The sequence below is a fragment of the Martes martes genome, assembly GCF_963455335.1.
Source record: "Martes martes genome assembly, chromosome: 4".
NCBI classification, from domain to species: domain Eukaryota; kingdom Metazoa; phylum Chordata; class Mammalia; order Carnivora; family Mustelidae; genus Martes; species Martes martes.
The window spans coordinates 87955753-87978990 of NC_137891.1; the positions used below are offsets into that span (position 1 = coordinate 87955753).

A 23238-nucleotide genomic window follows, 5' to 3' on the forward strand; every position below is an offset into this window, starting at 1 on the left:
AATTCCTGTTAGTGTGGTGTGGGTGTTCCGTGGGATTAGCCACTAATATCATCACCCAGAGACTTTTTTTGAACACCTACACTATGCAGGGCATAATACTGAAGAGGTTGAGATACAAAGAGCTAAGAAGCTCCATGGTCCCAACTTTAGAAGTTTATAGCCTAGTTAAGAATATGGGGTCTAATATTAAAGTAATTATACTGGTTCCACAACCCATACCTCATACCAGTTCATAATTTCTAGTCCCTCCAAAAGCTATAATGCCACAAGGCCTCAGAGTCTGAGTCACAGACAGAACTAAGTGAAGTGTGACTGGCAAGGTTTGGTTTGTGGGCTGGCTGTGTTCACATATTGGGACTCCCCTGGATGGGAGGGGAAATGATATCACTGTCGCCAGCTCTTTCATTTTCCATATCCCAGGGTGAGATAAATAAGGTTAAGAAGTAAAAAGTCTCTGTCTCCCACGCTTACTGTCTATTCCAAACCTGAGGAAAGCATTAACTGCCCAGCAACAGACAACAAAGGATAAAAAAAAAGGAAGAGAAAGAAACTGCAAGAAATCAAGACTCGTGCTCTTTGGATATTGAGCTGATGCCTCCAGGGGGCAGCACCAGAGCAGAGAAATTGGCTAAGATCACTCAGTCCTCCTTTTCCTGGTCTGGGGCTCCCCGGAGTTCCCACCATCACTCCTCCCATTTTATTTTTAGCTGCCAGTGGGAGGGGGCAGGATGGGAGGGAAAGTAAAGAAAACAGAAAAAGAGAAGGACAGAGGCACAGAGGACTTCTCACGCAGACAGAGAACAGGCAGGCATGGAACTCGCCCTCATCCTTCACCTGCTCTTGCCGGTGATGTTCCTGACAGGTGAGGAAGGTTAACTTGGTTCCTGGTGGGGTAGGAAGGTGTATGGGTTGTTGGGCATTGGGAACTTCAAGGTTAAAATCTTTGGAGTTAGGTGACAAGTTAACACTTGATTCTGTGGGTTGTGTGCGTGTGTGTGTGTGCGTGTTTGTGTGTTTGTGCAAGTTTTCATTCTTATGCCCGCAAATATGAGTGCTTCGGGAATGAGACTGGCAGGTCCTTGGGTTAGATTTGTGTCCCATTATCTAAAATCTTTATCCTAAGCTCTGGAGGAGTGAGTGGACCAAAAGGAAGTATGATGTGACCTTCCACGTGGCTAGTCTGATTCCTATTATCCTCCTCCCAACTTCCTTCAACCCTTGGTGGTCTCTGGAGCCCGAGGCATAACTAACTCCTGTGAGAACTCAGTTTATCTAACCAATGAGCTACGGTTGCTAGTCATACAGCCCTGCCAGTTTCCTGGATGCAAAAAGGCTCACATAGAAAACACCTTTCCGAAAAGGAATGTGGTTTGAGACAGAGCTTATAGCCATGGGTGGTGGGGGTGGCCTGAGAGCTAGTTGCTTGAAAGGAGAGAGCAGGGCAGGGAAGAACCATGGGAGGGACCAGAGGCTTGGAATTTTTCCTCACCAGTGCCCTATAATCTTTGTTTCCTAAAATACCAGCTCTGATTTCTTTACATTTTTTTAAAAGATTTTATTTATTTATTTGACACAGAGAGAGAGATCACAAGCAGGCAGAGAGGCAGGCAGAGAGAGGGGGAGAAGCAGGCTCCTCGCTGAGCAGAGAGCCCGATGCAGGGCTCGATCCCAGGACCCTGAGATCATGACCCGAACCAAAGGCAGACGCTTAATCCACTAAGCCACCCAGGCACCCCTCTTTACATTTTTTAAATTTTATTTTATTTTTAAGTAAATTCTGTGCCCAACATGGGGCTTGAACTCATAACCCTGAGGTCAAGGATAGCATGCTGTCCTGACTGAGCCAGCCAGGTACCCCATACCAGCTCTGATTTTAAAGGGATTGGTGTGAGTGGGAAAGGGGAGAGAATCAGCCAGGACAAGAGTACAGGATGTTTTTAGGGTGGGCTGAAAGTTAAGGAAGAAAGGCAGGTAAGCAAGGGGCAGTTGGGAGGGTGGATGAGTTCAAAAAGAAGCGGACTGTGGGAAACTTTGGGGTTATAGGACCCTTGGTAAGGATGGTTGGCAAACCATGTGTGTGGGCAGGAGAGTGGCCCCACCCAGTTAACGACCAGTCGGGTTTTCAGGGCTGGAATCATGCAGGGACCTAGACAGTGGAGAAAGAGATTGAGAGTGTGAAAATGACACTGGGAGTCCTGAAGAGAAAGAACGAGGAGAGACCAGCAGTACTCACTAGCCTCCTCTTGTCCTCCCTGAGTTCCTGAGTTTGGGGAGCATCTGGAAGGAACAATAGTTCTGGGCTGCAGAAAGGCCCTCTCCCTCTTTGACTCTTGCAGCTTCTCGGGGAGGATGTGTAGGAGGAATGATGTGGAAAAGAGGAACCTGACCCTTCCAGACATGTCTGTGAATGAGATTTCAGGGATAGGAATGGAAATACAGCTGTGCACCAGCATGGCAGAGGGCCACAGGTTAGACATCTGGACCCAAACACAGGAAGGAGATCATCCTTGCTTGGAGCTCTGAGTTCCTGAGTAAGAAACGGGGAGATAGACTGAGATCAAAATGTTCCCTCTGTGCTTCCTCTCTGGTTGTACCTCTTCCAGTATTTATTAGCCTCTCTGACCACTTCCTCCTATCCTTATGACCCTGCCCCCCAGGTCTGTGCTCTCCCTTTAATCTGGATGTGCATCGCCCACGCCTATTCCCAGGGCCACCTGAGGCTGAATTCGGATATAGTGTCTTACAACATGTCGGGGGTGGACGTCGATGGTGAGGAGGAAACCAGAGGGCCACGGGATTGGACTGTGGTAGAGCTCTTAAAGGGAAGGCAAGGCAGATGGGAATTGGCTCACTACCCTTACGCATTTTCCCTCTGGCCTGTCTCAAAGGTCATGTTCACAAAATGCTTATACTCATGTCCTCCTCCAGGATGCTGGTGGGTGCCCCCTGGGATGGGCCTTCAGGTGACAGAAGGGGTGATGTTTATCGCTGCCCTGTAGGAGGTTCCCACAGTGCTCCATGTGCCAAAGGCCACTTGGGTAAGAAGATGCCCCACTCTTCCACTCCTAACCCCTAACCTGATAGGCTAGTAACCACCTTATGTTCACCCCCATATCCTATACATTCCCTTGTCTTTGACTTGATCCTGATCTCATCCTCTTTCCAAATCGCCCTAAATTCAAGAACCTCATAGGGGACCCCATGATCTCATTCTCTTCCATCCCCATCCAACCAGGTGACTATCCACTGGGAAATTCATCTCATCCTGCTATGAATATGCACCTGGGAATGTCTCTACTAGAGATAGACAATGATGGGGGATTCATGGTGAGCTAAGGGAAGGGTGGTGGTGGGGGTCTCTGAAGGATTTTGGCAGAGGAAAGAGCAGCATGGTAAGGGAATCTGATCCATGTGGAGGGTCAAGGTCGAGAAGTTTAAAACCCTAGAAAGCAAGGAGGGGAATCCCAGGGGGTGCTTCCAGTGACTCCTGGTTCCTAGGGGCAGTGCTGAGAGTGTGCTCCCAAGCCCTGGGGGTAATACTTCTCCCCCGCTCCCCAGGCTTGTGCCCCTCTCTGGTCCCGTGCTTGTGGCTCCTCTGTCTTCAGTTCTGGGATATGTGCCCGTGTAGATGCTTCATTCCGGCCCCAGGGAAGCCTGGCACCCACCGCACAACGTAAGCAGAAGAAGGACCTGAGGACTCAGTCCCAGAACCGGGTGCAGGGTGGGAAAAAGCCGGGGCAACAGAGTATGATGCTGGACAGGGGGCCTGCGTAGCTTTCCTCATTGTTTCCTAATATGTCTGCAAAGGTTCCATGTTTCCTAACAGATTAGAATTCAGACTCTTTGCCAGGGCATCAAGACTCCATGAACAGATCTAACCAACTTCAAAAACTCAACTCTTACCATATCCTTCCACACACTGCGCCTTGGCCATGGCATTTCCCTCCCCATTCTCCCCTTGTTATCTATTTTATACCTCCTGTCCTTTTGTTTAAAGTGTTCTCCATGCAAATGCCTTTCCTTATATTCTCCTCTCTTCCAACGTCTTCTGTTGCCACCTCCTTTGACTCCGGTACCATCAGAACTGACTCTCTGTTGTCCTACAGCATCGGGGGTGCCCTGTTTTTACCTAGCCCTTAATTCCTCCTCCTTCTCCTCCTTTCTTCTCCTTCTCCTTCCTCTTCTTCTCCCTCTTCTCCTCCTTCTTCTTCTCTTTCTTCTTCTTGTAAATTGTATGCATGCCTGTCTCCTCTTTTACTCATTTCTACATTGACCCAGAGCCTAGCACACTACCTTCCTTGCATGCTCAGAAGTGCCTAAAACGTGTTTGAATGGAATGTACCCTCCTGTGACCTCTTCCCTTGTTGTCCCCACGCCCAATATCCTTCTATACCTTTATTCCTCATCAGCAACCCCCTCCTCCTAGGCTGTCCCACCTACATGGATGTTGTCATCGTCTTGGATGGCTCCAACAGCATCTACCCCTGGTCTGAAGTTCAGACTTTCCTGCGAAGACTGGTAGGGAGACTGTTTATTGACCCAGAGCAGATACAGGTAAGAGACGGCAATATGGATGGCCTTGTAGGGGGAGAGATGGCAGGGATGGGGGAGGAGTGGAGTTGAATGTAGGCAGTATCTTTGGGAGTATCCAAATGCCCCTCTCCCTGCCCTCACATACTATCTTCTCCCTCAGTATATGCATTCCATGTGAGTGCACACATTGTTTTCAGGTGGGACTTGTACAGTATGGGGAGAGTCCTGTGCATGAGTGGTCCCTGGGAGATTTCCGAACCAAGGAAGAAGTGGTGAGGGCAGCGAGGAACCTGAGTCGACGAGAGGGACGAGAAACAAAGACTGCCCAAGCAATCCTGGTGGCCTGGTGAGGCATTGGGAAGGGGAGCCTGGGAGGCCAGAGTGAGGAGGGCCTGGAAGGGTTAGGGGAGGGTCTGGAGTACAGCACATCTCATCACATTCTTCAAAGTGTCTATGTTTGTGTCTTTCCATGTTTCTGATTTATTTATCACTGTAGCTGGAACTCTCCCTATCCCTGCACTCTCACTTTGACCTTGGCCTTTGGGTTCTCCACCACTCACGTCCTAGCCTGCTTGCCAAACGTGATTCATACTCTCTGAGTGTGTCCTCTCTCCAATGGAATAGTTGCTGAATGAACCTATGAGTAAATGGATTTTGTACTTATTTGCGTGGAGGATATGCCACTCTATATGTTCTATGTCATTCAGACGTTTTAGTCCTTACTGTATGCCAGTCCCCGTGCCGGACACTGTCAGGGAGATGGACTAAAAGGCGAGATGCCGGACTTCAGTGAACTGCTGACAGTGTGTGTGTGCGTGTGTGTGTGTGTGTGTGTGTGTGTGTGTGTGTTTGCATACACGTGATCACACCTCACTACTTTCTCTCTCTTCTCAGCACAGAAGGATTCAGTCTGTCCCGTGGGGGCCGACCAGAGGCTGCCCGGCTGCTGGTGGTTGTCACTGATGGAGAATCGCATGATGGGGAGGAGCTTCCTACAGCACTAAAGGCCTGTGAGGCTAGAAGAGTGACCCGCTATGGGATCGCGGTGAGAATGTCCTCTGGACCTGGCGGGATGGAGTGGGGTGGTAACACGGAGGACTGGGAACTTGAAGAAGATGAGCAGTAAGCACTTCCCAAAGATCAGCCATCTTTCCTTTCCTTCGCTTTGACTGTGTTCTGGGGCCAGCTCTGACATCTCCCTCCGCATAGTTAACTGACCCCACCTGGATCTCCTGTCCCCAGGTCCTTGGCCACTACCTCCGGAGGCAGCGAGACCCCACCTCTTTCCTGCGGGAAATCAGGACGATCGCCAGTGACCCAGATGAGAGATTCTTCTTCAATGTCACCGATGAAGCTGCACTGACTGACATTGTAGATGCACTGGGAGACCGGATTTTTGGCCTTGAGGGTAATGACTCTTGAGGGTAATGGCCAGAGTAATGACAATTACTCTGGAGAAATGGGGGACAGGGAAGGGGCAGGCTGGGTGTAGGTAAGGTTCTGTGGTGAGTTCAGTAAGTCAGAGGAGATGTCTTCCCTGATACTGTCTTGATATTTTCTCATGCTCAAGGGTCCCGTGGAGAAAATGAAAGCTCTTTTGGCCTGGAAATGTCTCAGATTGGTTTCTCTACTCATCGGCTGAAGGTTGGACAGACTCTGACCCTGCTGTGACCCCTCTCAACATCTGACTCCTCCCAACCTGAGACTCAGGCAACTTCACCCCAGGGCTCTTCTAGATTTCTCCTTTAACCAGTGTCCATGCTGACCCTTCTGTGCCTTTCCAACAGATCCCAGCATACTCTTAGTGACTTCTCACTTCTGGGGTTTTTACTCCTCATTTCCTGTTGTCTTTTCAAGTGTCCCCATCTGTTTCTGCCCAACAGGATGGGATTCTCTTTGGAATGGTGGGGGCCTATGACTGGGGGGGCTCCGTGTTATGGCTTGAAGACGGTCACTGCCTTTTTCCCCCACGGACAGCCCTAGAAGATGAGTTCCCCCCTGCTTTGCAAAACCACGCAGCCTACTTGGGTGAGTAGCGGAGGGTTGCAGGTGATGAGGGGGTGAGGAGGAAATGTTTCACCAGTGGGGGGTATGAGAGCAGTGTCTCACCGATCTGCTAATTTTCTTGGGACCTCCTCCTGTGCCTTTAGGGAACCCTCCTACTCTGACCCCATCTTTTTACTCTTTCACCCCTGATTCCTTGCCCACTTCTAGGTTACTCTGTTTCCTCCATGCTTTTGCGGGGTGGACGCCGCCTCTTTCTCTCAGGGGCTCCTCGGTTTAGACATAGAGGAAAGGTCATCGCCTTCCAGCTTAAGAAAGATGGGGCTGTGAGGGTTGCCCAGAGCCTCCAGGGGGAGCAGGTAGGGCATCCAAGGGAGGGTGGGACCCTTGGATCCTGAGGGACCTTCAGGCTGTGGGGGAGGAAAGGGAAGGGCTAAGAGAGGAGCCTGAAAAGTCTTTGTTGAATTCTGGTTGGCAGAGTCTGTCAGGGGTGTGAGGACGAGAAGGGCGGGCTGGCGAATACCTCTCAATTGTCCACAATCACCTTGTCTTTTCTCTGGGGTCACCACTCCCCACCGCTCCCCAGATTGGCTCCTACTTTGGCAGTGAGCTCTGCCCATTGGATACGGATGGGGATGGAACAACCGATGTCTTACTTGTGGGTGCCCCCATGTTCCTGGGACCCCAGAACAAGGAAACAGGACGTGTTTATGTGTATCTGGTGGGTCAGGTGAGACTTGCTGGGTCCCCCTTGAACTTGTCTGCAGAGGGGGGCATGAAGCGGAGAAGGGAGGGAAGTTTCTTCCATTCACAGGCTGGCCGAGAGGCTGGAACTGCCAGGCCAGGTCAGCGTCTTCCGTCTTCTCCCTCCACCAGCAGTCCTTGCTGACACTCCAGGGAACGCTTCAGCCAGAACCCCCCCAGGATGCTCGGTTTGGCTTTGCCATGGGTGCCCTTCCTGATCTGAACCAAGATGGTTTTGCTGATGTGGCTGTGGGGGCGCCCCTGGAGGATGGGCATCGTGGAGCACTGTACCTGTATCATGGCACCCAGAGTGGGCTTAGGCCCCGGCCCGCCCAGGTCAGGAGTGTCCAGATAAAGCAGGGGAGTGGGTGGAAGGAAGGAGTAGGGGCTGTGCTCCTCGTTCATTGATGTTTCCCTGATCTTGCAACCCAAAATGGACAAGTGTTTTTTTTTTATCAGTAGTCGGGTAGGATACAGTTTGCTATACTAGGGAGTCCTGGACACAGGCTAGTTTCTCTTATTCCTTCTTATTCTCTCTCTCTCTCCTTTTAAGATTTTATTTATTTGAGGGGGAGAGGCAGACGAAGAAGCAGACTCTCCACTGAGAAGGGAGCCCGATGCAGGGCTCTATGCCAGGACTGGAGCCAAAGCCAGATGCTTAACCAACTGAGCCACCCAGGCGTCCCCCCCTTCTTATTCTCTTATTCTTTATTGTGTGCCAGGTATGTGGCCTGGGTCCCCAGGCATGAGTGTCCCTGCTCAGTTTCTCCTTTCTTCCTCTTAGAGGATTGCTGCCATCTCCATGCCACAGGCCCTCAGCTACTTTGGCCGCAGTGTGGACGGCCGGCTGGATCTGGATGGAGATGAGCTGGTAGATGTGGCTGTGGGGGCCCAGGGGGCAGCCGTCCTGCTCAGGTGAGCCGTCCCAGCTCAGGACTGTAAGCTGTGAAAAGCAAGGGCTTGGGAGCCACAGACTGAGATTTGGGTTTCTTTCTCTTTCTTTCTTTCTTTTTTTCTTTCTTTCTTTCTTTCTTTCTTTCTTTCTTTCTTTCTTTCTTTCTTTCTTTCTTTCTTTCTTTCTTTCTTTTTTAAAGATTTCATTTATTTGCCAGAAAGAGTGAGCAAGAGAGAGCACAAGCCGGGTTGGGTGGGGGGTGGGGGGCAGAGGGAGAGGGAGGAGCAGGCTCCCTGCTGGGATGATGACCTGAGCTGAAGGTAGACACTTAACCCACCCCATGGAGCCACCCAGGCACCCTAGATTTGGATTTCTTAACCAATTTGCTCTGTTCCTCCATTTCCTAGTTCTGAAAATGGGAACAATCACAGTGCCTACCTCATAGGCTTGTTCTGAGGATTCAGTGCCCCAGTGGGGTAAAGATCTTGACGCGGTGCCTAGCATACGGCAAGCATTTCTTCAATGTCAGCTATTCTCTTTCTGCCCGAAGGTTCTGGGGAGGGTGACACGTGTACATCCAGCCCCTCGTTCTTGTCCTTGACCTTTGGGAGGCCAATACTGGGGACTGCTTTTTTCAAAGGGCTTTGCTCTTGGCTAGCATTTCTTCCCCACCCTGCTCCCAGCTCCCGGCCCATCGTCCACCTGGCCCCCTCCCTGGAGGTGACCCCGCCAGCCATCAGTGTGGTTCAGAGGGACTGCAGCCGGCGAGGCCAAGAGGCAGCCTGCCTATCTGCAGCCCTTTGTTTCCAAGTGACCTCGAGCACTCCCGGCCGCTGGGATCGCCGATTCTGTGAGTGACCCGAGCATCCTAAGCACCTCTCAACCCGGCCTGCCTTGGTCCCTGGACCCCTCTTCACCCTCGCTCCTACCTGCCCCATCCAGATCTGCGCTTTACAGCATCCCTGGATGAGTGGACGGCGGGGGCACGTGCCGTGTTTGATGGCTCTGGCCAGAGGCTGTCCCCACGGCGGCTCCGGCTCAGTGTGGGAAATGTCACTTGTGAGCAGCTGCGCTTCCACGTGCTGGTGAGGAGGGGCAGTAATGCTTCATTAGCCACAGGGCCTGGGAGCCAGGGGAAGGCTGACTGGAGGAGGAATACCTGCTGGGCTGGCCCAAAAGCCAGGGCTGAGGAAGGAGAGTGAGGAAGGTCAGCCTGATCTGGGTTTGAAGCCTAGCTCCACCCTCTACTGCCTGTGAACTCTGGCAAGTCACACAGCCTGCACACCTCAGCTTCCTGGCCTCAGAGGAGGAGATACTAATAATAACTACATCGAGGGAGTTGTGTTAGAATCCGGTGTAATGGGATTGATACCTTAGGACAGTACCCAGCATACAGAAGGTGCTCAGTCATCCCATTGTGCCAGGGGCCAGGGCTGTACCCCTAAACCTGGCTCCCCGTGATCCTCTACTCTGGTTTTTCTCAGGATACCTCTGATTACCTCCGGCCACTGGCCCTGACTGTGACCTTTGCATTGGACAACACCACGAAGCCAGGGCCTGTGCTGGATGAGGGCTCACCCACCTCCATAAGAAAGCTGGTCAGCGGTGCCAAGCCCCGCCCCGCCCCTGGGTCCCAACAATGCCCCCCTCAGTGAATTCGAGAGACATGGAGGGTGGACACCTGATAGCACGGCAAAATTTGACCTGGGCTTCCGCTCTTCTCTTTTCACTTTGCCCCAATTCCATTCCTTCCTCCTTGCCTTCCATCAGTCCTCACCCCCTTCTTTCCCCTTTAGGTCCCCTTCTCGAAGGACTGTGGCCCTGACAATGAATGTGTCACAGACCTGGCGCTTCGGGCTAATATGGACATCAAAGGCTCCAGGTGAGACAGACATGAGCTAGCCCAACCAGGGTGACCTGAGACAGACCAGAAGGAACTTGAAGGGAGCGAGAGGGTTGTTTCTTGCCTAGGAAGGCAGAAGCGATGCTTTCCGCAGCTTTTTCAACTCCTGGGCTCTCCCTTATCCTAGGAAGGACCCATTCGTGGTTCGAGGGGGTCGGCAGAAAGTGTTGGTGTCAGCAACCCTGGAGAACAGGAAGGAAAATGCCTACAACACTAGCCTGAGTCTCAGCTTCTCTAGAAACCTCCACCTGGCCAGTTTCATGCCTCAGGTGCCTGGGGTGGAGGAGGTTGGGGAGGAGTCAGGGCAGGAGGAGAAAGGAGATTGGGGTATTGGCCTGGGCTGTGAAGGGCTCCAGAGAAAGGCTCAGTGTTTGGAGGCTGCAGGCAGGAGAGCCCCTGCAGCCTCAGCTCTGGCCCCACCCCCACTCCTCTGCTCTCAGAGGGACAGCCCAGTGAAGGTGGAATGCACCACCCCTTCTCCCCATGTCCGGCTCTGCAGTGTGGGACACCCTGTCTTTCGGACTGGAGCCAAGGTGAGTGGGGGCCCAGAACGAGAAAGAGAGCAGCTCTGAGACAGCAGGGGCTGGAATCTGCGGGGCCTGGGAATTTAGGGAAGGGGGTACACAAGAGCTCCTGGTGCCCTGCTGGCCTCATGAAGAGGAAGAGACCATGACCCCATATGACCCCAGGTGACCTTCCTGCTGGAGTTTGAGTTTAGCTGCTCCTCCCTCCTGAGCCAGGTCCTTGTGAGGCTGACTGCCACCAGGTGAGAACAAAGGGAACTTCCTCCCAGGCCTCTCCTGTTGGGGCTTGTTGGGGGAAAGGGTGTATGAGAGGGGGCTAGGACATGAGCCTCTCCCCCTAACCCTACAGCAATAGCCTGGAGAGAAATGGGACCCTTCAAGATAACACAGCCCAGACCTCAGCCCACGTTCAATATGAACCCCACCTTCTATTCTCCAGGTATGGCTCATCTCCCCACTAGCACTCCATTCTGACCCCAGACTCATACTCTAAGTTTCCTTCCTTTCCTTCCATGTGTTTTGGTGTTTCCCCCAAACACTTGGGGCTGCTCCATCTTTTTGCCCTCAATCCCACTCCAGTTGAAACTTTAAAGCAACTTACTTTCCTGGGTATAGGTATACCTATGCATCCTAGGTTTAGGGCTTTGCTCTAGGCCCTGGGGATTGCAGGTGGGGTGAGGGGTATGGGATGTGGCCATCAAGTTTGTGCCAAGTCCATGTCATGTCCCATTTCGATCTTCTTTATGTACCACCATCTCTTTATCCATGTGCTGGCTCTGCCTTCCCTGAATCCATGTCTGTGGGCTGATCATGTGCCCCTGTGTCTGTGTCATGGCTGTGACTGTGTTCTTCCTGACTTGGTGTCCACGCAGTGAGTCCACTCTGCACCGCTATGAGGTTCACCCATACGGGACCCTCCCGGTGGGTCCCGAATTCAAAACCACTCTTAGGGTGAGAAGCTGGAGGGACCTCGGCATGAGCAGGGGGAGGGGGAGGAGTCTCTTTTCATTTTCCAGTGGCACCTAGGGGAAAGGGGAACAGATGAGGAAGGAGCTTCTGTCTCCCACTTCTTCCCATTTCCAACCCTCCTCATAGGTTCAGAACCTTGGCTGCTATGTGGTCAGTGGCCTGGTCATCTCAGCCCTCCTTCCAGCTGTAGCCCATGGGGGCAATTACTTCCTGTCACTGTCTCAAGTCATCACAAACAATGTGAGTCTGGGCTAAGGGTGTATGGAACTCTACCACCTCAATCTGGTGAATTTCCCCAGAGCCTCTATCTGCTGGGTCACTGCTCTCAGGACTCCTCACCCTGGGAGACCTTTCTTTAACACATGTGGTGTACATGGGGAGTATACGTGGGGAGTATGCTCCTGCTCAGCCTGGAGTGGCTGGCCTCTCACCGTCAAGAGGGTCACTCAAGGAGCGCCTGGGTGGCTCAGTCGTTAAGCGTCTGCCTTCAGCTCGGGTCATGACCCTGGGATCCTGGGATCAAGCCCGCGTGCAGCTCCCTGCTCAGCATGAACCTTGCTTCTCCCTCTCCCACTCCCCCTGCTTGTGTTCCCTCTCTCGCTGTCTCTCTCTGTCAAATAAATAAATAGAGTCTTTAAAAAAGAAAAAAAAAAAAAGAGGGTCACTCAAGTTGCATCTCCCTGTAGGCAAGCTGCACGGTACAGAACCTGACCAAGCCCCCAAGGCCTCCTGTGCACCCAGAGGAGTTTCAACACACAAGCAGACTGGTATGAGTCACAAGAAGATGAAAAGATGTCCAGAGTGGGAATGCAGTGGGGAGTGGTAGACTTCAGAGACTTTGGACAGGGGATAGAAATTGGAGTGGGGAGTAGGTGATTTTTCCACCCCAAGATCTTTATCTGGCTCTCTCTTCCGGCAGAACGGGACGAACACTCGCTGTCAGGTCGTGAGGTGCCATCTTGGGCGACTGGCAAAGGGGACTGAGGTCTCTGTTGGACTACTGAGGCTGGTTCACAATGAATTTTTCCGGAGGGTAAATCTTTTCTTCCACTCTCCTCTTCCGCTCCTACCTGGAACTTCAGCCTAGTCTTTGGAAAAGACTCATGTTCAAGTTCCACCTTTGTCTCTCACGAGCTGTTGGACCTTGAGCAAGTTATTTAATCTCTCTCTGATTCCTTCTCTCCATCTCTAGAGTGGGGAAGATAATACCTACTTCATGGGGTTGTAAAGAATAAATGAATAATGAGATGGATTCATTAAAACTAGTTATTATCCCTATATTTTCCTCTGTTTATCATCCCTTGGTGTTATATCAATAACCAACATTTATAGGATATCTAAATTTAGCCAATTACTTAATTAATTTTTTGTTTTTAAAATTTTAAAATAAAAAATATTTTATTATTAATAATCTATCAAGAGCCTACTATGTTAAAGGACCTGTATTAGGCAGACACTGAGGAGAATATCCCCAACACTTAGCACCATGCCTAACTCATTATAGTGGCCCAATACATGTCTCTTAAATGAATGAATGGATAGTTGATATTACGTGCATGATAGGTATTGGAGGGTAATGGGAGGCAAGATTGTAGAGCTGAAACGGATCTAGGTTGTGAAAGTTCTCCAAAGCTAGGGAGATGAAATTGAACTCAATGTGATAGGCAGTCAGGAGTCAGTGTGAGTTTCTGAGTAGGGAAATGATACTTAATTATAACAGCTATTAATTATAACAGCTATAACAGCTATGAGGGGTGATTCACTGTGAATAGCGCAGGATCCCTGGGATGTAGGCATATTTTATGGGAAAGTTGAGTCTGAAACACGATCCTTCTCTAAGTCTGGTTCTCTATCACTCTTTGGTATCCTTTTTTCATTCATTCATTTATTTTTTCAAAAAAGCTTTATTGAGAAACCAGTGTGTACTTGAGAGTGTGTTAGGCACTAGGCACTAGAGACACAGATGTTTATGAGAGAGAGCTCTTGACCAAGGATCTTCTTGACAAGGATCTTCTAATCCAGTGGTGAAAGACAGAGATGTAAACAGAATATTATGACCTAATCCAGGGTGACGGAGATTAGAAGGAAACACTTCCTAATTCCCAGAGGGGATGACCTCTAAACTTCAACCTGAAGAAAGGGCAGGGGTTAGCCAAAGAAAGGGGAGCTAAATAATACTGGGTAGGGCAAACACATATATGAAGGGCCAGGGTCTTATCCCTCTATTACCCTTCCTCTCTTTCTCCATTGATCTCCAGCCTTTTCTTCTGGTCTAAAAGATGCTGGAAGTTATGCCTACCAGCCTCATCTTTGCTATTGGGGTTCTAGGACCACACCACCTATGATGGCTCATTCTCAATGTCTTCCACAGGCCAAATTCAAGTCTCTGACAGTGGTCAGCACCTTTGAGCTGGGAGCTAAGGAAGGCAGTGTCCTACAGCTGACAGAAGCCTCTCGTTGGAGTGAGGTGGGACAGGATCCTGAGTTTGAGAGCCATGGAAAGAGTGAGGGTGGGAATGTGGCAAGGGCACCTGGGGGCTTTTTTAGAACAGAGATATCCTCATAAGGCAGCAGCTGGGGAGTCAGAAGGGATAAATCAGGACGCTGGGATCCCACTGCCTTTATTCCTGCCTCAGTTGCTTTCTTTTTATTCTTCTATTTCGAGGCTTCTATTTCACCCTCATATGTGAGGTGAGGCTAGCTGGGAGAAAGGATACCAGTACCAAACAGCTCTCCTCCCCATACAGAGCCTGCTGGAGGTGATTCAGACACGCCCTGTCCTCATCTCCCTGTGGATCCTCATTGGCAGTGTCCTGGGAGGGCTGCTCCTGCTTGCTCTCCTTGTCTTCTGTCTTTGGAAGGTAAGCACAGCTTTGGTGGTAAGTATGGGACATGACGCCTGTGAGTTGAGGGCTCCTGGAATATGACAGGGAGAACTGGATTTGTGCTGTCCAGCTAAGTAGGCTATGGGTGTTCTGCCCGGATCTCTTCCACTATACTCTACAAATGTTGGCTGAATGAAACTAAGCCAAATAAAATAAACTAGAATCTCATTTTGGGGAGCAGAACAAAAGTGAAGATTTCAGATATGTCTGAGGGCCCTTGGCAAGGTCCCCAAGCAGGACATTGGGTGATGACTCTTCTCTCTTCCTCTACAGCTTGGCTTCTTTGCCCGAAAGAAAATCCCCGAGGAAGAAAAAAGAGAAGAGAAATTAGAGCAATGAATGTAGAATAAAGCCCTAGAAAGTCTTCTTGGCAGCTTCTCCAAAAGACTTGAGAGCCAAGGTTTGGGGGCTCAGATGGACAAGAAGAGCCTCTAGACTGTCTCCCCAGACCTGCAGCCTGACTTGACTTTTGAGTCATGAGGATGCTGCTGGCAAGAGATGAGGCCTTACCTCAGAAGACAAGGGCTGGTGCCCAAAGCAGAAACACTCTCCCCCTGTGCTTCCCTTCTCATGATCCCACTGCCACAGCCAACTCTGGGGCCTTGGTTGGGTGCCCCTTTTTCCTTATCCCCAGGAATCAATAATTTTTTTGCCCAGTTTCCCTGATATCTTTTAGATTCCCCCTACAATCCTCCCTCAAATTTGGAAAGGGTGAGGGCAGATCCTCCTCCATTCCCTGCCTCTCACCTTCCTGTCTGCTCCCCACTCCACAGAAGGGAGCTGATGTTGGCTTCAAAAAGTAAAGTCAACATCTGCTGCTTTCCTGTGGAGTCTGGTGATTCAGAGAGCCGGATGGGGAGAGTCAACAGGAAAAAAGGAGGGAGGAGGAAAAGCCACAAGAGACATTCTGTACAATTCCAAGGAACAGAGAAGTCTTTAGACGGGCAACTGCCATCCCCCTGAAACCCGAGACTTCATGGTGCCCTGGCCCGCCCTCAGGTGCCTGTGAAACTGAGCTGCCCCAGGCCTTCGGGGCATGGGTTTCCCAACTCATGGCCTTCCCTGGGAGCAAAGCCCAGGCAGGGCGCCTGATTCTCCGGAGCCACGGGCCCCCAGGTGGCTAGAGCTGGAATAGCAGAGAAGAGTCTCCTTGTTTTGGTCATGGCCAGTGGAGGAGAGTTGGATACCCTGGGGGGTGTTTTCTCCTCTCTCAGGTCTCACACACTCATGAGCCCTCCTTAGAGTCACCTTCTAGAAACCAGAGAGAAGGGAGACAATTTCCTCTTGATGGTGGGAAACCCTTTCACCGGTTTTGGGAAGCAGCAGCTCCATGGGGTCTAAACACCCCATAAACCCTAGTCAGGTCTGCATTGATGAAGAAGCCAAAGTGGGTGACCGGAGGTCTCTGGGGAGCAAGCCCTTATCTGCTTATCATTGGTTGTGTGGCACAAATAGCTCCTAGGAAAATGTTTCTGGGGCCACTGAAGTCATTCTTGGTAGGGCTTCTCTGGTGGAATCAGTTTGCCAGCCCTTGCCTGATATTTACTGGAAAGTTCCAATTTCCATCTCTGGGTCACCTGGTGAGGTGGTCCTGACCAGTAGTAGAGCGAATTAGATTCTCCACCAATGACTGGGTAACGTATATTTCTTTGTCATCAAGACTTTGGATACCAAAGTCTGTTATTGGTCTCCAAGCTGTGGCTCTGATGGTCATTTGAAGAATCTGCACCTGTTTTGTGCTGAGAGGAGAGGAGACCTGACCGGGCAGTTGACCAGCAGCCACAGAACTTGTTCTTCAGGGCTGTTCTTGTGGCCTGGGCACAATGTTTATCTTGGCACGTCTCTGGTCTTCTGCATAGGACATTGTCTCTGTTTCCTAGCAGGGTGGACAACGTATCAGATGGTCAGAACAAATAAAGTTCAGTGTCAAATTACTTCTGGCTCTCTTTGAGTTCCCTAGGATATGGACTGCTCAGGAATGGTGAGAGAAAGATTCTTGGACCGCCCGAGACCTTATATAGTTGAGTTCCTGGAAGGCAAAGTTATAAGATATTCGGAATGTTTTCTGTGATTCTCTCCCTGGAGATGTCTTCTAGCCTCCTGCAATCCTCACCTAGTTAAGTGACTACAGACTATAAATTGTGTAGGTCTGGTAAGCACATAGGCCTAGATTGAAACCCCAAATCTGCCATTTATTAGCTGTGTGGTCTTGGGCAAGTCATAATTACCCTGAGGCTCACATAGCAGTAAGAGGTACAGTGGTTAAGAATGAAGACATAGGGGCGCCTGGGTGGCTCAGTGGGTTAAAGCCTCTGCCTTCAGCTCAGGTCATGATCTCAGGGTCCTGGGATCAAGGGTCCTGGGATCGAGCCCCGCATCGGGCTCTCTGTTCAGCAGGGAGCCTGCTTCCTGCCTGCCTCTCTGCCTACTTGTGATCTCTCTCTGTCAAATAAATAAATAAAATATTTTTTAAAAAAGAATGAAGACAGACTTGCATTTAAATCTCAGCTATACCACTTTTTGACCTTGGACGGATTTAATTTATTTAAGTCTTGGCTTTCTTGTCTTTAACTTACTAAGGTTGTGAGGACCAAATGAGATAATTCAAGTAAAGTGAACATATACTAGGTACTCAATAAAGGTTAACTGTTGTTATAAAACTATTTTGTTATAAAATAATCGGCCTTCCCTGTGTATCACGAGGATTAAGTCAGAAGGTCTATGGAAGCACCGGGTATGTTCCTAATCTGATGACCCACCTCCCCTTCACATAGGCCTTGTTTCTCCTGTGTGTTATTGTCTCCTGATGCTAAATCTTATCCCATGCTTCATCCCCTTTGACACAAGCCCTCATGCCCACTAAGACCATTAGAAGGTTCTAGTGGAAGAAATCAAGTCTACTTGATTTTTTTTAGACAAAATTTTTTCTTCTAGTACCTTTGAGGGACATGTGCATGTAAGCAACGGCCTTAGAAATAAGACCACGTTTCTCTCTCTCTCTCTGTTGCTTAACTCCAAAAATGGTGGCTGGTCCGGCCAATAGGCAGAGACAACCATTCTGTGGCAAGCTGGTGAGTTATTTGTGGCAGGAGGAGTCCATGGTGACCCTCAGTGCACTTCACATAAGCTATTGCTTGATCAGCCTTTGTGGAGCATACAATTTCTGATGTGGTAATGTGGACAAATCTCCCCCTCTTTATCCCCAGTCAGCGCCAAAAGGTAGATGGAGTTCTTTGAGGACTGGTTCATCTAATTCTTTATCAATGTGATTAAAGGAGCATTTTAAATATTTTCCCCACCTAGAGGTCCCTCTCTTCTCTAGCCTTGAGCTCCAGAATGGGACTTTCTCTAACCCACCCTATTCTTCAGTAAGCTTGTTACCTCTTCCTTTGAGGCAGCGCTGTTTTGAGAAGCTACCTGGGAAAGAAGAGACTCTCCTCAGACACAGGAGTATCCCTTCCTTTCTTCTCTGTTGCTTCTTCATCCCTTCCTTCATCTTTCATTCATTCACGCATCAGCCATTAAGAACCTACCATGTGCCCGGTGATGAGAACAATATAAAACACCACTCCTACCACCAAAGAGTCCAGTCTTGTAGGAAAAACAAACATGGAAACAAATAATGGCAAAGGTGATTGCTATGCAACATGGCAGTAAGGATTAGAAGTGTGTCCTGCACAAGAGGCATGCTTTTTGAGCAGGGGTGGCAGAGTTGTAAGGGAAATCTTTACAGAAAAGAAAGTGGTTTGGGGGGCCACCAAGTGTGAGAGCAGGCGTTCCAGAGAGGATTAATCACCAGTGGGGAAGGGAGTGGTAGTGGATTAGGACAGCCTGAGCATGGGGCTATTTGCGGACATGGGAGAGGGGAGACTGGAGAAGGCGGGGTACGGCTTCTGCTGTGCTTTGTAAGCCACATGAAGAACTCAGCTTTAGCAAGTAGGCTTTCGGCTTCCAGAGGCCTTTGAGTGGTGGCTCTGGCCTCAGGGAAGAGAAGATGTTGGGGGATCTTTGAGCATGATGGTCAAGAAAGATTTTTTTTTTTTTAAGTAGGCTCCACGCCCAGCATGGGGCCTGAACTCACAGTCCTGAGATCAGGAGTGATGTGCCTCACTTACTGGGTCAGCCAGGTGCCCCAAGAAAGAATTCTTGAGACCCTGTATGATGCAGCTGAGTAAGCTTTGGTAAGCAGGACAGGGATAGGACCTGTGGGCAGAAGGAGCTGCACTTTTGCTGTATGAAGCTGGTGCTTATATGCTTAGCACTCAGGAAGGAGAGGACGCACAGGGAGTATTAGATTTTAAGTATTGTCTTCAAATTTTTACTTGTAAAATTACCTTCTCAAGATTTCTCTGCTGATTATCATTCAGTTCAATATTAACCTTGTAAAATTTACAGGCAGTGATGAGACCCTTTAAGAATGTAGTAACCAGGATGTCTGAGTGGCTCAGTTGGTTAAGCAGCTGCCTTTAGCTCAGGTCATGATCTCAGGGTCCTGGGATTGAGTCCCTCATCAGACTCCATGGCCAGTGGGGATCCTGCTTCTCCCTCTCCCTCTGCCTGCTGCTCCCACTGCTTGTGCTCTTTCTTTCTGTCAAATAAATTTTAAAAAAGTTAAAAAAAAAAGAATGCAGTAACCAGCATGAATTTGATCCTTACCAAAACTATGAAGACCATAGGTGACCTTTTGGGCTAAAGGTGAACATGTTTCTGCTTCTGTCCCTCATCATTTCCCCCTGATCAATCTTCGGTCCTTAAATCTTTAAGCTTGTTGAAAGGCAAAGGGCTCATTTTCTGTAACTTCTTCAAGCTGACAGGGGTTGTAGAGAAGTCCTTACCTACGGACTGATCTATCTCTATAAGTAACTATTATGGAAGGCCACTGCTGTAGAGTCCAGAGGGGACATTGGGGTGAACTTGTTTCGAGTAGTAAGGCTCGTCTATCGGCTGGGCAAAGGAGTCAAGAACTGCTTGCATGTATCTCAAAAATAGGAGAGAACAAAGCAAAAGAGACAACATATTAGAATTCATACTATAGTAAAAGTCAGAAGTGTGATAAGAAGACCCTTTAGGGTGGACCACAGTCCACCTCCTGACCAGGAATTTAACCAACCATTAACACCTTTAAGACAGTGGAGGGTCTTTAAGAGCACTGATTTGGTTATTTATATCAGCAAGTCATCCTGTTATATTTCTGGAATGTGGACACAACATTCTACTTTAGTAATGTCACATGTTCCTCCTTATGCTCCTAAGACGTCTATTGCCATTCTATTTTGTAGAAATGCTTTACACATTTGAGTTACTTTAGTGCTTAATAATGTAATGCTATTCTGAGAGTCACTTAAGGCCTTAATTATGTATTTATCAAGGGCCTCAAGGTGCCATATGACATCTTCTAAAACTACCGATGGAAGAAAAATAGATGTCAGATGGTCATATCCATGGAACACAGATCTTGTCCCTCATTGTTTTACATATGGAAGATTAGCAGGATTGGCGCTAGTCTTAGTGCTACGGCCATGAATCCCGGCATAACTTGTAGCACATCTTCCAATCCAGCCTGGTGCAAACCATGGCCACAGATTTGGCCCATATAACCATTGTGTTCCATTAGGTGCTAGCCTTCTGACATCTGGCCACCTCATCTAGTCAGTAGCAAACCAACGGGTTGCCGGTAAAATAATGGTAAGCTCATAGGCTTCTTGGAGGGAGCTATCTCATTTGGCAAGTACTATTGGATCATGAATCAAGGGTATGGTTTTTCTGTTCCCAGCATAAAAGGGCTTTTTGGCTTAGTTGTCCTACTGTAGGACTAAGCCATATATATCTGTCCCATACTTGTAATCTTTCCTGACTGTCTTGATAGGAAGGACTACACACTCAGGGAATTTGTTGTCATGAGCCTATCTATGGGTTGGCATGTTCAGTTAAAATTTTGATAGTTTGAGGGGCACCTGTGTGACTCAGTCAGTTAAGCACCTGCCTTGGGATCAGGTCATGATCTTGGGGTCCTGGGGTCGAGCCCTGCCTTGGGCTATCTGCTCAACAGGGAGTCTGCTTCTCCCTCTTGCTCTCGCTCACTCTCAAATAAATATATAAAAAATCTTAAACTTTTTTTCTGATAGTTTGAGGATAAGAGAAAGCCTTCTTATGGCCTGGAGAGTCCCATGTAACATTTGCCATAGGCAAAGAAACATACTCTTTAGTAATAGAAATATTCCTAAATATGCTGGCATTGGAGTGACTTCATGTTGGGTTTGGTTAAATGTGGCCACTGTATGCTTGGCTAAAGCCTCTACTTGTAATTTTTAAAAAAGATTTTATTTTATTTGTTTGACAGAGAGATCACAAGTAGGCAGAGAGGCAAGCAGAGAGAGAGGGGGAAGCAGGCTCCCTGCTTGATCCCAGGCTCGATCCCAGGACCCTGAGATCATGAGATCATGATATCATGAGATCATGACCTGGGCCAAAGGCAGAGAGGCTTAACCACTGAGCAACCCAGGCGCCCCAAGCCTCTACTTGTAATTTTACATCTATAGATGTAAATATATATGCATATGTATATATATGTATATATACAGATATATATACCTGCTTCCCAGGTATATATCCTGGTTCCCAGGATATATATGGCTAAGGGATAAAACCATTAGGAAGCCTTCTTTGCCCGATGTCCAGCCTTAACAATATCCTAATTTCAAGGAATCACTAGCAAGTGGGAGATGACTTGTCCTGGGAGATTAGGGCATCCCCAGGTGCATTCTCCAATTCAATTGTAGGGAAAATGGGGCCATCCATCATCTCCACAAGTTCATAGCTAATCCCATGGAGTGGGTACGCTTTGACTTTTAAGGAGTGATTTTTTTTTTTCCCAGCCACATAGACTTTTTGATAAACACGTGGCTTCCTTTTGATTCTAGAAAACACCAAGTCTCAATGACAAAGGATGCAGACTTCAGCAAACTAAGGATTATATAGTAATCACTAAGAGCTGAGCTGGAAAGACTTGTAGTGCAGATAGTTCTTTCTGTAAAGACAGTAGGATTATAAAATCAAAAGACAAGAGGGTCTGTTTTCTGCTCAACCAAACATACCTAAAGCACATTAGAAGTTTGATGCAATATTTTGTGTTATTTTATGAAGTGCTGCATGAAATTATTACCTGGTTGCAAGAAAACATCATGTAAAATGAGAATATTAGAAATAAAAAAAAGAGCATGGATAAAAGTAAAAAAAAAAAAATTTCCCAAAGATCTCCCTTTACAAGCCGTCTACAACTTTTTAATTCAGATTTTGTCCTAAGGCTTTTCTCTCTAAACCACCAGTCTCGTTTTAGTACTAAATTATCTTCTTTTTCCCTCAACAAAGTGTACTTCCATTCCTTATATCTTTCTCATATATTTCCTATTTTCCCACATGCAAAGTTGCTTATTTCCATCAATGCTAATTACATTTAGCAGAATTTTAACACTTAGAAACCTTAGTCTTCAGTGAAAACTAAGTAGTAAACCAACTCTGCACTGTCCATTACACCAAAATTCTTTAGATCTGAAACCCATGAATGCATCTCATAATTTCTAAAAACATGTTTTTCCACATAGTACAATCTTTCAATAAACCATAAAGCATATTTACCAAGAGACCCAGTTATCCTCAGTTTCTCTGTGATAAGAAGCCAAAGCACATAAACCTATGTTCAGTAATCAATGCTTTAGTATTTTATCTCATTTGGAAAAGATTTAGATAGCCAATGAATTCAATTTCAAAGTTTCAGGTGGAAAGATTTTGAAAGCTGTTTTAACAATTACCCATGAGAACTTTATGAGACAGACATGAACTCCCATTTTAACCCATCCTTGGGGACAAATTGCAACAGAAAAAACACGAGCTTATTTGACTGTTAGCAATCATTGGTAGAATAAAAGTTTTCTATTTAATCCTGATAACTCCAAAGACATGTCTACCTTAATTAAACTAACAAACTTACATTAGCTTAAATACAGAATATGTTGCAAAGGGTCAACCTAAAAGTCAGTCCATTTGTTTAAAAAGTCACTGTGACTTTTCACTTTTTTTCAACTTAAAAGGTCACTGTCAACTTACAGCACCTGTGGGGAAATCTGAAGTGGGCGGTTTAAGTTCAGGGAGGGGTGCTCTTCACTTTTTGATAACAAGGGGAGGAGAAGCAGGAGCCTGGAGGCGCTGGAGACCCAGAAGATGCTGTAGGAGTCAGTTATGCTAGCTGTGCCCTGGTGCTGCAGAGACTGGAGGAGGGGGAGGTCGAGTCAGACAAGGTAAGGTGTGGCCATCAGGGTTGAAGGCAGATAAAAGCCCAGAAAGCAGAGAAAGAGGCTCAGGGTCTAGAGTTTAACAGCTCAGACAGATGAACAGACACATGTTTTCTTTCCACCAACAAAAAGTGAAAATAGGTAGTCCATGTTGAGCCAGAGAAGATAGGGAACCTCCCCGAAAAGAAAGGAGTTTTGGTAGCTGCTTGGGAATATTTCTCAAGGTCCCCATCCCGAGATAGACTAACCACAGACAACTGGCTCCAATTATCATAGCCATTAACCCAGTAGTGGATGAGGGAGGAGACCCTTCCCTCCCCTACCATGCAACAAGAGTCAGGCAACATTCATCCAGTAGTCTATTTCTATTTCTGACACACAAAAGAAAAAGCAAACACCAGTAACTCAGGAAAAAGAGGGTGGCATGTACATGATCTTGGCAGCAACCTGTTTCCAAGAGAGACAAAGGGGAGCACATAGAGAACATGACAGA

At 48.2% G+C, this 23238-nt stretch overlaps 1 protein-coding gene across 3 annotated transcripts; it reads left to right on the plus strand.

The window, feature by feature from the left end:
• Positions 1 to 810: 810 nt before the first annotated feature.
• Positions 811 to 14796, plus strand: ITGA10 (integrin subunit alpha 10; the record flags this gene model as incomplete). 3 transcript variants are annotated; one of them, XM_080799926.1, is made up of 30 exons in its annotated part: positions 811 to 871; positions 2658 to 2769; positions 2929 to 3038; positions 3236 to 3327; positions 3559 to 3673; positions 4427 to 4554; positions 4731 to 4879; positions 5428 to 5578; positions 5776 to 5941; positions 6104 to 6177; positions 6417 to 6561; positions 6748 to 6896; positions 7124 to 7267; positions 7414 to 7617; positions 8066 to 8196; positions 8860 to 9026; positions 9119 to 9261; positions 9661 to 9774; positions 9973 to 10058; positions 10207 to 10348; positions 10520 to 10612; positions 10769 to 10845; positions 10953 to 11042; positions 11476 to 11554; positions 11699 to 11812; positions 12259 to 12339; positions 12492 to 12605; positions 13944 to 14039; positions 14320 to 14433; positions 14731 to 14796. In XM_080799926.1, the coding sequence occupies 30 exons, from the start codon at positions 811 to 813 to the stop codon at positions 14794 to 14796; spliced, it is 3507 nt and encodes a 1168-aa protein (XP_080656052.1). The 3 variants fall into 3 exon arrangements, with proteins under 3 accessions (XP_080656052.1, XP_080656053.1, XP_080656054.1); XM_080799927.1 differs by having other exon boundaries at positions 811 to 862; XM_080799928.1 differs by lacking the exons at positions 811 to 871; positions 2929 to 3038; positions 3236 to 3327; positions 3559 to 3673 and having other exon boundaries at positions 2682 to 2769.
• Positions 14797 to 23238: the final 8442 nt, after the last annotated feature.